Genomic DNA, 16,729 nt, shown 5'->3' on the forward strand with positions numbered 1-16,729 from the left:
GAGATAAAGTATTCAAAGAAACAACAATTGAGAAATTCCAGGAATTGGAGAAAGGTTGAAATTTAAGTAACAAAGGGAATTCTGAGAGGTAAATAAAAAGAAATTGAGACCTAGTCACATGGGAGAGAAACAGCAACTAACCAAAGATCAAGAAAAAAAATTCCTAAAAGAAAGAAGGGATAAAAGACAGAGTATGTGCAAAGATGACTATCACACGGACAGCTAATTATTCAACATTAATATTAAAAAGAAAAAGCCAGTGGAAAAACACTTCTAAAATGCTGAAAGAAATAACTCTCAATCTAAAATTCTATATCCAACAAAACTATCTTTCTAGTAGGGAATACAATCAGAAAACAGCTTTATCATCAAAGACTTCTAAAGAACTTCTAAAGGATGTACTTCAGAAGGAAAGAAAATAATTCCAAAGTAAATGGTCAAATTGCAAGAAATACTGATAAGCCAAGAAAATTATAATCATAAGGGTAAATCTAAACAAACTCTTTACATAACCAAATGATAATGTCAATTCATGAGGTTCAAAGAAAAAAACTAAAATACTGAGCATAGATAGCATATTTAAATTGGTACAGTAATGATCTAAATTATTAGTATGTGGTAGGATCCTTGTGTATTCAGGAGAGAGATAAAAATTATCTGAATTAAAACAGAAATTCTCCACAAACTGAACTACAGATTCAATACAATTCCAAAATAAATGCAAATAGGGATCATTTTATAGAAGTTAGCAAGCCAATTCTAAAATATTTGAGGAAAAGCAATGGCTCATTAATAGCTAAGGTACTTCAGAAGAAGACAAAGAAGGAAGATATTTATCTTATCTGATATGTGTGTAGTATACACTTGTATTCATTAAGAAAGGGTAGTTGTGGTATAGAGATAGGAAAAAAAAAAAAAAACACCTCATAATGAAACAGAATACAGAGCCAAGAATCTAACACCCTTTCCCCCTAAATGTGAAAACTTATGACAAAGACAGCATTATAGAACAATGAAGAAAGAATTAGCTATTCTTCCTCAGTCAGTAACTGGAAATGAAATTCCTCTTTCACACCATACACAAAAATCATTTCCAAGTGAACTAGAAGCTTAAATATAAAAGATTAAACTTTAAAATATTCACACCAAAACTAAAAGAGAATATAATGCATCAAAGGATTCTTAAGAATGACATATAAATAAATGAACTATAAAAAAGCAAATTTCAAAATCAATATAAAATAAAATGGCAAAATATTCTAAATAAGGGAAAGCATATTTTCAACACGTAAAATAGACAAAGATACCACAATAAATAAAGAATTCTTACAAATTAGTTTTTAAAAATACAATTAAAAAATTTGTAGTAGAAAACAAAAGATATATAACCAGGAGGAAATACTAATGGCCAGTAAATACGAAAAATGCTTGCAAAGAAAATATAAATAAAAGCTCCAATGAATAGGATTTTACATCCAAGAGACTGCTAACAAATTTAAAAACAAATCTGACGATATCAAGAGTGGGTTTGGATGTGGAGTATACAGTTACTTATATATATATATATATATATATATATATATATATATATATACTGTTACTCTGGAAATCAATCTGATGTTATCAACACACAGTCAAGCTTAAAATGAGCACACCTATGAGTTCTGGTGTGACTTCCCAGATGGTTCAGTGGTGAAGAATCCACCTACCAAGTAGGAGACTCAGGTTCAATTCCTGGGTGGAAAAGATCGCCTGGAGAAGGAAATGGCAATCTACTCTTATTGCTGCCTGGGAAATCCTACAGAGTGGCATGGTACATGGCTCAGCAACTAAAAAACAATGATCCCAGGCATTCATCATTAAAGATCTTGTCCATGTGCTCATAGAAACATATATTCATTGTTTATACAAGTAAAAACAAAAACTCAACATATTCCAAAGTCTATTTATAGACAGACAGATTTATTGTATTAATAGAACATTCATATACAGGACTGCTATACAGCAATGAAAATGAATGAACTATTTCTGATGTATCAACATGGGTAAATCTTAAAAATATAATGCTAACTTCAAAAAAAGCTTGCTTTCCAAAAAAAAAAGCAAGTCACGAAATAATAATAGCACAATATGTAAAATGGATAAAATTAAATGGAAGGAAAGTTATGACCAACCTAGACAGCTTATTAAAAAGCAAAAGGTCCGTCTAGTCAAGGCTATGGTTTTACCTGTGGTCATGTACGGATGTGAGAGTTGGACTCTGAAGAAAGCTGAGAGCCGAAGAATTGATGCTTTCGAACTGTGGTGTTGGAGAAGACTCTTGAGAGTCCCTTGGACTGCAAGGAGATCCAACCAGTCCATCCTAAAGGAGATCAATCCTGGGTGTTCATTGGAAAGACTGATGCTAAAGCTGAAACTCCAATACTCTGGCCACTCCTCATGTGAAGAGTTGACTCATTGCAAAAGACCCTGATCTTTTGGGAGGGATTGGGGGCAGGAGGAGAAGGGGATGATAGAGGATAAAATGGCTGGATGGCATCACCGACTTGATGGACGTGAGTCTGTATGAACTCCAGGAACTGGTGATGGACAGGGAGGCCTGGCATGCTGTGGTTCATGGGGTTGCAGAGTCGGACAAGACTGAACAACTGAACTGAACTGAAATGATATGTTGTTTAGGGATAAATATGTATGTGATAAAAATATAAGGAAAGTCCAAGAGATTTTAAAAACATGCCTTTAGGAATGGGGTGACCTCTGGGGAAAAGAGGATATAACTGACCAGGAGCACACACAAAAAGTTCATAGGTATTGATAATGTTCTAGTTTTATAACCTGAGTGGTAATATATGTGTGTTCATTTTATTGATCTTTTCAAAAGCTATGAATTTAATATTCTTCTAATTCACTCGCATAATATATTTTGTAATTTCAAAGTAAAAGTGTCTGCCAGGGTGAAGTTCATTAGGAGACCTCCTAATAGAAAAGTATCTCAGTAGTTGAATTCTGATTTTTCTGTAGAAAGTTAAACTCATTTGATTTGAAAAAAATTTAATTAAAATATATCAAAATACAGCTACTAATAAAGGGTTTCCCTGGTGACTCAGACAGTAAAAAATCCACCTCCAATGCAGGAAACCTGGGTTTAATCCCTGGGCTGAGAAGATCCCCTAGAGAAGGATATGGCAACACACTGCAGTATTCTTGCCTGGAAAATCCCATGGACAGCGGAGCCTGGTGGGCTACAGTTCATGGGGTCGCAAAAAATCAGGCACGACTATGTGACTAAGCACACAACACAAAAATATAGCTACGAATAAAGTAGCATTAAAATGCATTAAATTTTAAGAACTGCTTTTGGTTATCTAAATTTCTCAAGGCTTAAGATAATGTGAATTTGTTTAGGTATAAAAAAAGAAAGGGTATAAGACCATATTTTTAAGTTTTGTTGTTATTTTATGTATTAAGAAGACATTATAGCTCATATTGCACTGACTTTTATCAATCATTTATTTTGAGAATGTCTTCATATAAATGATATGTTAAATAAAAATAATATGACTGCTTACAATGTATTGTATAGATGTATACTATACACACTATATATCTAGTAGATTAAATATAATTTTATTGCCACTTTCAGATGTCATGTTTAATAATAGGGCATTTCAAAAAATAAGTAATCTGTCTTTTATTTTAAGAGTTTAACATTATAATAATGAGTGTTCATAATTTGTTTGCCTGAAAAATTCTGATTTGAAATTACCAACATATTTAAAATTATGAAAAGACCACATCTGACATTCAGAGGAGATGCTTTAGTTAATAATTACCATTTGCCTTTTCCAAAATTTACAAATATATCCCTATACAAGAGCTCCATAAATAACCAAAAATAAAAATACCAAGCTCAAGTATTGAAAGGACAGTCTGAGACTTTTTAACATTAGCAGCAACCCAAAGGTTTAATTATAAGGGATTTTGGTATCAAGTTAAGAAATGATAACCAAGCAACTTAAAAAAAAATGGATTCTAAGAAATGTTCATCTGTTTTAATAACTCAGTTGTGGAAATCTGATTTTATTTTCTTTAATAAAAATTATAAGAAAAGTAATGAAAATTAATCATTTTAATTTATAGGTGGCAAATAATTCATTTCAATCATCAATTATTCAAGCAAAATGAACTTCTAAAATATCAAAGAGTACAAAGTTGAGTCTGTTTTTATCAAATGTCTAAAAATTAGGCAAAACTTAACTGTTTCATATTCATGTTCAAAGTCCAAATTCAAGTTTATCATCCACAGGGTATCAGAGAAATCTTGTTTTTCGTTCTTTTTTCTTTTCCCAATCTGAAGGAATTCAGTTTTTATCATGCTAACATACTTTTAAAGAGTATTAATATAAACATGAATGCAGTAAATTTATAGATACTATTTAGCAAAATGTATATGCAGAAGGCAATTCTGCAAAACAGGCATACATTTTTTAGAAGTAAATGTGTGTCATATAAAACTAAAAAAATATTTTTAGTAAGAATAGAGTTAAAAGTAGTGTAGTTTTATTTTTAACTAAATTAAACATTTCATGTTAAGCTTCTTATCCACAAAAACTGAGTGCCTAATTCAGTCAGTTTGTAAATTTGTCCAAAAATACAGAGAATATATGCATGCACTTAATATATGTTACATATTAATCTTCAAAGTAAATGGCTAATTACATGGTTAGGCTACAATATTATTAATTAGATTTACTTTATACATTAAAACCCCATTATTATAGGCTCAATTTTGTTTTTGAATGGTGATCATTTATGATTGTTTTATCTTTAGTATGATAATGACATAATATTTTTGTGACATAATATTTTTTGAGTAGGATACTTAGCTGACTAAATAAAATAAGTTATTACAAACCCATACACTAAATCACAATCTCCATATTTTTTTAATACTGCAAAGCCTATAGAACATTTACTTGCTAATTATTAGCTGCTTAAGAGATCACTTTTACTTAACCAAATGATATACATTTGTTTTCTTTGGATATTTCATATAATCATTATTAATTCATGAGGTTTTAATCATTGTACTTGTTGATAACGTGGAGAGAATAAAAGCAGTAATGGAGTTATTATTCCTAGACATTAAGGAAATGAGAAAAATTATTTTAGAAGATCATTTTTAAAAGGAAATTCATATGAATGTTCTCTGAATATGTGTTAATAATAAACTGATTGCATTTATGAGTGAACATAAATTTAACTGATAAAAGATTTCCATGCCAAATGAATATTTCTTATGGTATAAAAGCATAAATCTTTAGTCTAAAACTTAAAGATTTTGTCATTTATTATCTAGCTATGGATATAACTGACACAACTGAGCGACTAACACTTTCACAACAAAAAACAGTAAAACCTAATAGAGTATATTATTATTATTAGCTTCATAAGACTGAATTAAGGCAGATCTTTTGATAGTAATTGAATGTTTCATATGTGTTACAATATTATCTACATACAATCTTGCTAGGAGACAAGGTTACTCTACCATGATGCCAGCTGGTAAATATTTAACATTGGAGTTTCATAGAACCCCTCTAAGGGCAGTGAGGATATACCATCAATAGTATTATACTGGAGACCTAATGGAATTGATTGAAAACATTACCCATAGAGACCCCTGGCTTCTAAGAAGGATACGATCAGTGCCAGGAAACAGCACTGCACCTTTTATCATTTCTCCCATGATGCACCCTACTGACCACATGTCAACTGAAAACAAAAATGAAATGAAGATAAACAAGAAGACAGGAATAGAACAGCAAATAAACAAAAACACTTCACTACCCAGGCCTTGGAGCAATGGTCTGACCTTTTGCTGACTGGATAACAGAGCTTTAAAACACTTAAGAGTGCTTTAAAACAGGGGGGGGAAGAACACAAGAATGTCAGGGCCCTTTCTGCTATGCAACGGAACTAACCATGCCATTCAATGCCACCTAATGTATGATAATATTACTTTGCAATTATAATGCAATGATTAATTTAGGTTCTGATTTAAAAGGTCTGATTTGCATTCATCTCTAGAATCCTACTGATTTGTATTGTAAATTATGCTAGATTGTGTTAATGTGGGAAACATGCAAATTGGTTTCTCTTTCATTCTTTTGTATACCATACTTGGAGGAAAAAAAAAAAGGAAAGATTGAGCTGCCTGCAAACTCAGAAGAAAGGGTTTCTTTTATAAAACACACTTACTCTTATTTATAAATATGAATAAATTTCCGGAAGTGAAATGCCAGTTCAACAATGAGTGTTTTCGAATAGGCTGGTTCAGTTTCATTGACTCTCACCAAAGAAATATATTTTTAAACAGGAAGCTTTGTCTTATTCTCATAAAAACAATTGCTTTCTAACTGTCCTTGGTTACTCACGTGTTCCTACTGAAAACTCAGAAAGAAAGATAGGTCATTCTTATGAGGAAAATTAACCTGGAAGAATAAGGGAAGTTGAGGGGGAACAAATAGGGAAAGACATTAAGATAGCACACTAGAATTTTGCTCCACTTATTCTTCCAATTATATATTGTAATTTGGCAGTGACCTTATAGAATTCCTCGAGATTCTTTCCCAGGTGAAGGTCTCACTCAGGTTAAATGCAAAGTTTGACCAAATACCTAAACAGAGTTATCACTGCAAAGAAACGGTTATAGCTATGAAGGTGACAAGCATACCCAGAGAAGCAAATTTGTCTTGCTTCCATTTTAGGAAAGCAAGTGACATGCAAAAAGATCAGGAAAAGATAGAGCAAACAGTTGTGCATCCCTTTATTATTAATACATTTGGAATTCAAGATAATATGTCTCACAAGAGGTTGGTATTGTGAGCACTTTGATTAAAGGGCAAAAAAAATTCTCTTAAACAAAATTTGCTTTTGAATTGCAAATATTCTTATCATCAAAGTGACCAGTGTAAGTTGTTATTTACCATGTATCTATTTTTCAGAGATATTGTGGGAGAGACAGATTTTTTTAAAAAAGAGAGAGAGAGCTAAAGGCTCAGTAAGCAAGGTTTTCTCTTGCCTGCATCAATTTAAACATTTGGAAAAAGGTTATTTCTGCCCCAAACCTATCTGCTAGTTAAAAACCATCTATTTCTATATTTATGTAATGAAAAAATGTCTCTTTTATGTTATCTCTGGCAGATATTCTTTTTTTTTTTTTTTCTGCTGCAGAACCAATGACATTGCTTTCTAACCGTATGTGTGTGTGTTAGTCACTTGGTCATGTACAACTTTTCGTGACCCCATGGACTGTAGCCTGCCAGGCTCCTCTGTCCATGGGATTCTCCAGGCAAGAATACCGGAGTGGGTTGCCATTTCCTCCTCCAGCGGATCTTCCTGAACCAGGAATCAAACTCAGATCTTCTGTGTTGTGTCTGTCTGAGCCACCAGGGAAGCCTTCTAAATGTATCAACTTGGCCAAGTTACTGACTCTCTCTTTTCATCCTCTAAAACATGGATGGCATTTATCATGTAAAAATTTTTTGACTTAAAAGGATTATGCCTGGTAAAGATCCTTCCATATTGCCTGGCATATAGTAAGTTATCAATAAATGTTTGTTATATATCATATATTATATATATATATATATATATTAGAATTAAATATAGATAGAAAAGGCTTATTCATTTAATATTTATATACTATTATACTCTATCTTATATTAATATCTATAATTAAGAAATTTTTCCAATGAGGGAAGCTTACCACTCACTGGGCAATCCTTTTCACTGTTGAAACCACTTTGAAAGGCACTCTACGTATTAAATCACAGTTGACTCCATGGAATTTCTCTCCATTATCTAAATCAGAATTATCTTGTTCTCTAATACAAATAATAATTTTAAGATAGAATCTGTGACCCCTGACCACTCTTGCAAAACTGACAAATTTTCCTCTTTCAGACTAGAATCCCTTGGGTTTTCTTCTCCCTCACCTAACGCCGTTAAACAGCAACAACAGTACCAACAGATGCCCTGCAGGAAGTCTCAGTCCTGGGGTTACTTCAGTCTCATTTGGCTCTAGATAGTTGTTGGTTTAATAACTACTGTGTCTCCCAGTTCTCAGTTATGAGGCTCTGCAGGATACAGATATTCTAAAGTAAAAGCAGAACATTTTTGGAAATATATCTTCATGATAGAAGCTACAGTTGTAGACTTAATAGATCACAATGCCTTTGTGTGAAAATAATGCAGAGATACAAAATCAAGATTTGAACTCCTGATGAAAATACTGAATTCCATTTGCTTTATTTAATGTACCTTTTTGGAGTTATAATACCCTGGAAACCTCTCCAAATTCCAGTTTCCATTTAACTTTCCTCACAATTCACTATTCCTATAGACTCTCCATGCTTATGCCACAGAAATGCTAAGCCTTGACCTTTTGGCTAAGATCAAGTGGTGGCTCAGACAGAAAGTGTCTGTCTACAATGTGGGAGACCTGGGTTCGATCCCTGGGTCGGGAAGTTCCCTGGAGAAGGAAACAGCAACCCACTCCAGTACTCTTGCCTAGAAAGTCCCATGGACAGAGGAGCCTGGTGTCCATGGGGTTGCAAAGAGTTGGACACGACTGAGCGACTTCACTTTTTTTTTTTTTTTTATGCCTGGCCTGGAAGCTAAATTGGTAAAGAATCTACCTGCAATGCAGGAGACCACCTGCAAGCCAGCAGACCCAGGTTCAGGGATCAATCCATGGGTCAGGAAGATCCCCTGGAAGAGGAAATGGCAACCGACTCTAGTATTCTTGTCTGGGAAATCCCATGGAGAGAGGAGCCTGGTGGGTTAGAGTACGTGGGGTCGCAAGAGTCGGCCGTGACTTAATGACTAAACCACCACCACCATTATAAATTACAAAAAGGGGAGTAGATGCATATGAGTTTATATAGATTTTTATTACTCAAGACAGGATGAAATTTCAAGAGAATGTCATTGCAACAGCCACCAGCGAGGGATTTTATTAATTAGTCATCATAACTAAAACAAGAAATAGGGAATAAAAGAATTTGGTACTAGATCTTTTTAAATCCTTTGGGGATGAGGGGTGATAGCCCTCCCTCAACTAATACATCTATATGCTTATCAAGATAAGACTGGATTATTTTATGAAATTTTCAAGATATTCCAATGAATACCAACTGTGCATAGACCTTAGGAGAAACTGGCAAATTCAATCACAGTTGGAAACTGGATTTTGTTGCTCTCTGAGACAGTCTGATATGGTATGTGAGTCTCCATAAGATTTTTGTACACTAATGCCACCCAAGCAGAATTCTAGTTCCTTCCATGATTCTGATCATTACATTCCTCTCATCATCAATATTTCCAGAGAAAGCAGATTCATTTGCAATTGTGGCACACAGAAACTGATTTACTTTCCTTAAAAGGAATGTTTAGTAAGTTTTGATGTTACTAAAATATGGTTATCAGTTTTCTAAGGGAGAAAATTTCACATGTATCATTTGTCAGGCATTAGATTACGCTAAATTATCATTTTTCTACTCTAGTCAAGAGATAGAAATAAAATAACAATTTAAATCTAAATTGTTGTTGTTGTTGTTTAGTCATGTCTGATTCTTTTGTGACCCCATGGGCTGTAGCCTGTCAGGCTCCTCTGTCCATGGGCTTTCCCAGGCAAGAATACTGGCGTGGGTTTCCATTTCCTTCTCAAGGGGATCTTCCTGACCTGGGGATCAAATCTGCATCTCCTATATTTGCAGGCAATTCTTTACCACTGATCTACCAGGGAAGCCTCTAGTGAAGAAAATGGCAACCCACTCCAGTATTTTTGCTTGGGAAAGGCCATAGACAGAGAAGCCTGGTGGGCTACGGTCCATGGGGTTGCAAAGAGTAAGACATGACTTAACAACAAGGTTGTGTCAGTTTAAATCTTGCTACTCCCACACCCCAGTGGCTTGATTTGTGATTTATGATGAAACTTTTTTTGGACTATATGAAATATTTTTGGACTATTTTTTTTTCAGCTTCTATCCAGCAACCTGACAAATGTTTCCTGTCTAGGAGATTATGCGGTTCTGGTAACACAATTATGAGACCACACTGCTTTTCTCTTTAACCTAATTATATCTTCATTTAGCATAGGATTCAGACAATGGGTTTTGATAAATCTTTCAACAAGCACTTCAAAGTACAATAGAAGATTTAATATGGTTTTCTAAAATCAGAACACCATTTCTTTAAAATGTTTGCTTTTAAAGTTCAAAATTTAATTAGATATTTTACAAAAACACATTGTTTTAAACTTTAGTGCAAAGATAGAATTATGAAAAACTACCAATATGTATAAATAAACTGTGAATGTACCTATTTTGCACCTGTGGATCTAACTAAGAAAAATAAAAAACATTCATGGAACACAATGCTAAATATTCTAGTTCCAGGAAACAGAGGAAGATTTTTCTCCTTGGATCTAGCTATTCAACTTGTTTTTCTTCCTTTATAACTTCTATGGCATCATATTAATTTTTAATGTTTTTTTATAGATGTTATACCATTGATTTTCTTTTTTAATGAAACAGAATAAAATCCATTGAAATTTACTATAAAGAAGAAAAACTTTAGCTTTATGTTAAATTATAAATAAAACTGTAGACTAATAATTTTCAAAATACTCTGCCATAAAAAGGCTTCAGTCATTTTTTATTGCACCAAAATATTTTAAATTGTCATCTTTAAAATCTCTATAATTCTGCAGTGTGTATAAATGAGGAATCTGAAGAAATCCTAATGCTGAAAAAATAATTTTTTTCTTTAAACTTTTCATGTTTTGATGAACACAGAGTAAATTCTTGGTTCTGAATGTTTCACATTATCACCAAATTAAATACAAGTTCCCTAAAGATTGGGGTAATTATCCTCATTTCATTTTACACATCAACTTGCAGAAGTACTTCAGTAACTGACGAACTACTCATTTTCTTTCCTTTTACTGTCTAATTCACAGATAATTTTGGTTTCTCATCACTTGAGAATTTTTTTTCTAGGCGGTCTTTTGGTTATTTCTATTTTTTAATAGTTTATCTAATTCAATTTGAAGGTTATATTTGGGCTAAGGTGCCCCTAAACTAATTCCATGCCATAAAAATTGGAGTTCTTTGTATTTTAAAGTTATTTACAGATATGTGTATGTTTGTAAGGGGCTTCCCGGGTGGCACTAGTGGTAAAGAATGCACCTACCAATACAGGAAATATAAGGGACACAGGTTCAAGCCCTGGGTCAGGACGATCCCCTCAAGGAGGTATGGCAACCCACTCCAGTATTCTTGCCTGGAGAATTCCATGGACTGAGTAGACTGGTGGGCTACAGTCCATAGAGTCGCAAAGAGTCAGACATGACTGAAGCAACTTAGCACACAAAACATGTATGTTTGAAAACATCTAAACATCTAATGATGATATAATATATATATACTATCATCACAGCAATTCTGTAAGGCTGGCAAAGGAGGTATTATACAAAATACATTGAAACTCCTAGGAGATCATTTATGACTAAAATGAAGAGGACCAAAGCCAGTTCTTGGAATCATTATGCTCTGGAGTCTCATCTGACTGCTGAAGGGAGAGAGTCCCACAATAAGTTATCACTATTCATGCATTTCGTCCTAAGAGCCAATCAGGCTAAGGGCAGTTGGAATGGAATAGCACAGTAATGACTAAGGAATCTGTTTGGTTGTTGTAGTTTCACTCTGTCAATTAGTTCAGTTTATTTTTAAAGACCTTCCAGTACTCTGTCTACAGAACTGTAGAGGGATAAGGAAAAGCAATATGCTTTTAAACCTTTCTATATCTATTTCTCTCCTCTTTCACTTTCATCAAGAGGCTTTTTAGTTCCTCTTCACTTTCTGCCATAAGGGTGGTGTCATCTGCATATCTGAGGTTATTGATATTTCTCCCGACAATCTTGATTCCAGCTTGTGTTTCCTCGAGCCCAGCGTTTCCCATGATGTACTCTGCATAGAAGTTAAATAAGCAGGGTGACAATATACAGCCTTGACATACTCCTTTTCCTACTTGCAACCAGCCTGTTGTTCCATGTCCAGTTCTAACTGTTGCTTCCTGACCTGCATATAGGTTTGTCGAAAGGCAGGTCAGGTGGTCTGTATTCCCATCTCTTTCAGAATTTTCCACAGTTTATTGTGATCCACACAGTCAAAGGCTTTGGCATAGTCAATAAAGCAGAAATAGATGTTTTTCTGGAACTCTGTTGCTTTATCAATGATCCAGTGGATGTTAGCAATTTGATCTCTGGTTCCTCTGCCTTTTCTAAAACCAGCTTGAACCTCTGTAAGTTCACATTATGACCTAACTAGATAGCATATTCAAAAGCAGAGACATTACTTTGCCAACAAAGGTCCATCTAGTCAAGGCTATGGTTTTTCCAGTGGTCATGTATGGATGTGAGAGTTGGACTGAAAAGACGGCTGAGCACCAAAGAATTGATACTTTTGAACTGTGGTGTTGGAGAAGACTCTTGAGAGTCCCTTGGACTGCAAGGAGTTCCAACCAGTCCATCCTAAAGGAGATCAGTCCAGGGTGTTCATTGGAAGGACTGATGCTAAAGCTGAAACTCCAATACTTTGGCCACCTCATGCAAAGAGCTGACTCATTGGAAAAGACTCTGATGCTGGGAGGGATTGGGGGCAGGAGGAGAAGGGGACGACAGAGGATGAGATGGCTGGATGGCATCACTGACTCGAAGAACATGAGTTTGAGCGAACTCCGGGAGTTGGTGATGGACAGGGAGGCCTGGCGTGCTGCAATTCATGGGGTTGCCGAGTCGGAATGACTGAGTGACTGAACTGAACTGTACTGATATCTATTTCTGGGGGACAGGGGCTCCTGGGGGAAATGGCAGTCCTGGTGGAGCTATGTGCATGGTCACCCAAATGCTTCTCTCTAAGTCATCGAGGTCCATCACCTCAATTTATTTTTTCCTGTTCTACCACCAAAGCTGGTTCGCTGTGTCCTCCCTTACTTTCTGCCCCCTCTCAACATACACTTCTGACCTTCTTTTATCCCAGTTATGCCTTATCCTGCCCTCTAGTACAGTGGTTCTCAACCTTACTGGCACCAGGGACTGGTTTCATGGGAGACCATTTTTCCATGGACCTGGGATGGGGAGGAGGATGGTTTCAGGATAATTCAAGCACATTACATTTATTATGCACTTTATTTCTATTATTATTACACTAACTCCACCTGAGATCATCAGGCTTTAGATCCTGGAGGTTTGAGACCCCCCCACTCTAGAATACTCTGAAAGTGAAAGTGAAAGTGAAGTCGCTCAGTCATGTCTGACTCTTTGCAACCCTGTGGACTGTAGCCCACCAGGCTCCTCTGTCCATGGGATTCTCCAGGCAAGAATACTGGAGTGGGTTGCCATTTCCTTCTCCAGAGGATCTTCCTGACCCAGGGATCGAACCCAGGTCTCCTGCATTGCAGGCAGACGCTTTACCCTCTGAGCCACCAGGGAAGCCCCTAGAATACTCTGGCCTCCTCTAAATTTCCTGGGAGAAGAATTTCCCTCTTAACTCTGTTCTTCTTCCATCTGTTCAGATCATCTCAGAATCTTCGGCTTACTCAGATTTTCTTAAAGTAGTAAAGGGAAGTGTATTAACAAATTCATGGTGAAAAATATTCTCTTAAGCAAATACAAAGAAAAAGAAGTTAAATCTTATTTTTTCAAATGTCTGTGATTATTGGCAATTTGTTTATGAATGTGAAGAATGACTATATTTTTAAACCCTGACTATAAAGTATGTATTGTTTGAGATAATGTTATATTACAGTAATATTAGGTAGAAGACTCAGACTATAACAAAATTTATTAATTGCAAAAGATTATTAGGAAATAAGCAAAGTTATTTCAAAGAGGGAAGAAGGATTAAAAGTGTCTATCTATACTAGATGGATATAATAATCCACAACCTCCAATTTTTGTTCACCTTACCTTGATTATCCCTAATTTTCATTTCTTCAAGCTTAGAAAGATGTGATATTTAGTTAATCTGAGGATATTTTCTTTATTTCTTCAAATATATAATATTTTGGTAAATCATTCCCTGTTCCTTAATAACCTGTTTTCTTGGGAAGATTATATATATACTCTTTTCTTTCTAACTGAAATTTCTCATGTCCTCAGAGGGAAAGGCAAGAAACAGTGTTTTAGCAGCTCAACTGTCAGCTTTAATCAGAAATAATATGCCTGAGGTCTAGAAGTTTCAAATGAATATGGTGTGCCTTTTATATTATTCCCCAGATCCAGAGAACTCTAGCCAGAACTCAAAATAAAGGAATATCACCTGACCTTGTTCAAAAAAGGTGCAACCATTTGAAGTAGAATAGAAATAAAAAGGTAGAAAGAGTGTATCTATTTGAAATGGATAACCAACAAGGTCCTTCTGTATAACAGAGGGAACTCTGCTCAGTGTTATGTAGCAGCCTGGATGGGAGGGGAGTTTGGTGGAGAATGGCCACATGTGTATGTATGGCTGAGTCCCATTTTTTCAGAACAGTCCCACCTGAAACAATCACAACATTGTTAATCAGCTGTACTCCAACACAAAATAAAAAGTTTAATTAAAAAAAGATGCAGGTTTAAAGAAAGAACTGATATTACAGTATATATAAACTATACTGATATTATATGAGACTTTGGTAATCAAAAAAATACCATGCCCTGGTTGGGCTGTGGAAGGAGTCAGTGACTAGATAGTTCTTTAAAAAAAAAAAACAAAACAGACAAACAAACTTCCAAGGAAGTATCATAAAACTGCTGTACTATAAGCTATTATTAAAAGAAACAAGATCTTAATGAAATGTAGTCTTTGATGCCTCATATGATCATTGGACTATGTAAAGAAAACAGAAAATAAGTGACTTGGCATATTTATTGTTCTCTAACTTGAAATTCATCATGGACTGAAGAATTATTAGTAATACTATTATTATGTCAACCTATATGCAGGTTTTAATCATAAAACCACAAATGAAAATTGAGTGTATAATAGTGCATGTTTATATAATTAAGAAACTATTTACACAATAAAAACAAATACTTTCTAAATGTTTCTTTGGATACTACAAAAGCTAGCAAACTAATGAATGGAAAAGTAAACATGTATGTATGTATTTTGCCAACACTTTAATCATCAAGAAACTACCTTGTGATATCATCTGGGTCATGTCAATAGTCAAGAAACCCACACAATGTTCCTCAAAGTGAAAAAACAATTTTAACACAGGGAAACAGCTAAAACTTCAGTTGTGAATGGTAATTTCCTAAGAGCTCCCAATTTTTCAAGGTGTTTTAATATTTTCACTTAGAATACAGATTTTTTTAGAAGGAACATTAAAAAGTTTTGTTCAGAGAGAAGAATAACTTTGATTATGACGACAGAGTACTATAACATCATTTTTCAGCCTCAGAGAAATTCACCGGAAATCACTCTGAATAATTCTAAGTGAATTATTCACTTAGATTGTTTTTTTGTTTTGTCTGTGAAGAATCTTGGAAGTAGTCAAGGTATAAATTAGCATATACTAGACTTTGATAGTACTTTGGCCACCTCATGCGAAGAGTTGACTCATTGGAAAAGACTGATGCTGGGAGGGATTGGGGGCAGGAGGAGAAGGGGACGACAGAGGATGAGATGGCTGGATGGCATCATTAACACAATGGACATGGGTTTGAGTGAACTCCAGGAGTTGGTGATGGACAGGGAGGCCTGCCATGCTGCAATTCATGGGGTCGCAAAGAGTTGGACACGACTGAGAGACTGAACTGAACTGAACTGAACCTTTGATATTACTTCCAGTAAATGCTGAAATCACTTCATTATGCTAAAATATTGATATGAGTCTTCTCCCCATAAATAAGCTCCATCAGCCCCCAAACTTGTGTCTGATCATCATGGTCTAGTGAAGTTACTTTAGTGTTCTGATCCCTTTATTACTGGTAGTAAGCTCTAATTACAAAATGATAATAATTTCATATAAAGATTAATGAAACAATTTCACCCAAAACACAGAGTGTATATAATCCATTGTTCAATAAGGGTTTCTATGGTTTAGTTTAATTTTTAAATATGGTCATGACTGGCATTAAATTATAATTTTAATTATAGGAAAATGAACTAATTTCAACATATTTCATGTGGAAATCATTTACCCATATTTAAGTAAAATTTAACTTAAGCAAGACATACTATCTTTATGTAGCTTCCCCACTGACTTTCACATCTATACTTGGGCTCCTTATCATATTTCATATCACCAGCTCATTTAATAATTCCAAATCAGAGATATCTGTCAAAAAAATTCCTGATGAAATCTAGCTAAAGACTCAGTGGTATAAAGCAAAGCAACACAGCTTTTTTTTAATTGACTACATCCTCCACATTGTACATTTCATTTCTTTGATTCTAAATTTCATTGGAAAAGCAAATATCTATGTCTAAGTCACATCTCCAAGTCAAATAAGGAAAGCCTATTTTAAACCTACCTAGCCTCCAGCAAGTTGACTAAAATTATGATTTTTAAATGTGGAAGTTCATGTTTTAAGGAAGATATGCCTTAAGACTGGATATAGTTTTGAGAGTAATTCAAATCAATAAAGGTGTGGACAGAAGCTTAAGATGTTGGC

General features: G+C 34.6%; 1 protein-coding gene across 11 annotated transcripts in view; it reads right to left on the minus strand.

The window, feature by feature from the left end:
• MAPK10 (mitogen-activated protein kinase 10) overlaps nt 1-16,729 on the minus strand; it is a 417,204-nt gene that overhangs the window by 83,512 nt on the left and 316,963 nt on the right. For 3 of the 11 annotated variants that reach the window (XM_012180302.4, XM_042251608.2, XM_060417390.1), the window contains one exon: nt 5,704-5,775. The exons of the other annotated variants lie outside the window; for them this stretch is intronic. In XM_012180302.4, the coding sequence (XP_012035692.1) occupies nt 5,704-5,775 (72 nt within the window). The remainder of the gene's footprint in view (nt 1-5,703; nt 5,776-16,729) is intronic. 11 annotated transcript variants of the gene reach the window in all.

The sequence above is a fragment of the Ovis aries genome, chromosome 6 (assembly GCF_016772045.2).
Source record: "Ovis aries strain OAR_USU_Benz2616 breed Rambouillet chromosome 6, ARS-UI_Ramb_v3.0, whole genome shotgun sequence".
NCBI classification, from domain to species: Eukaryota; Metazoa; Chordata; class Mammalia; order Artiodactyla; family Bovidae; genus Ovis; species Ovis aries.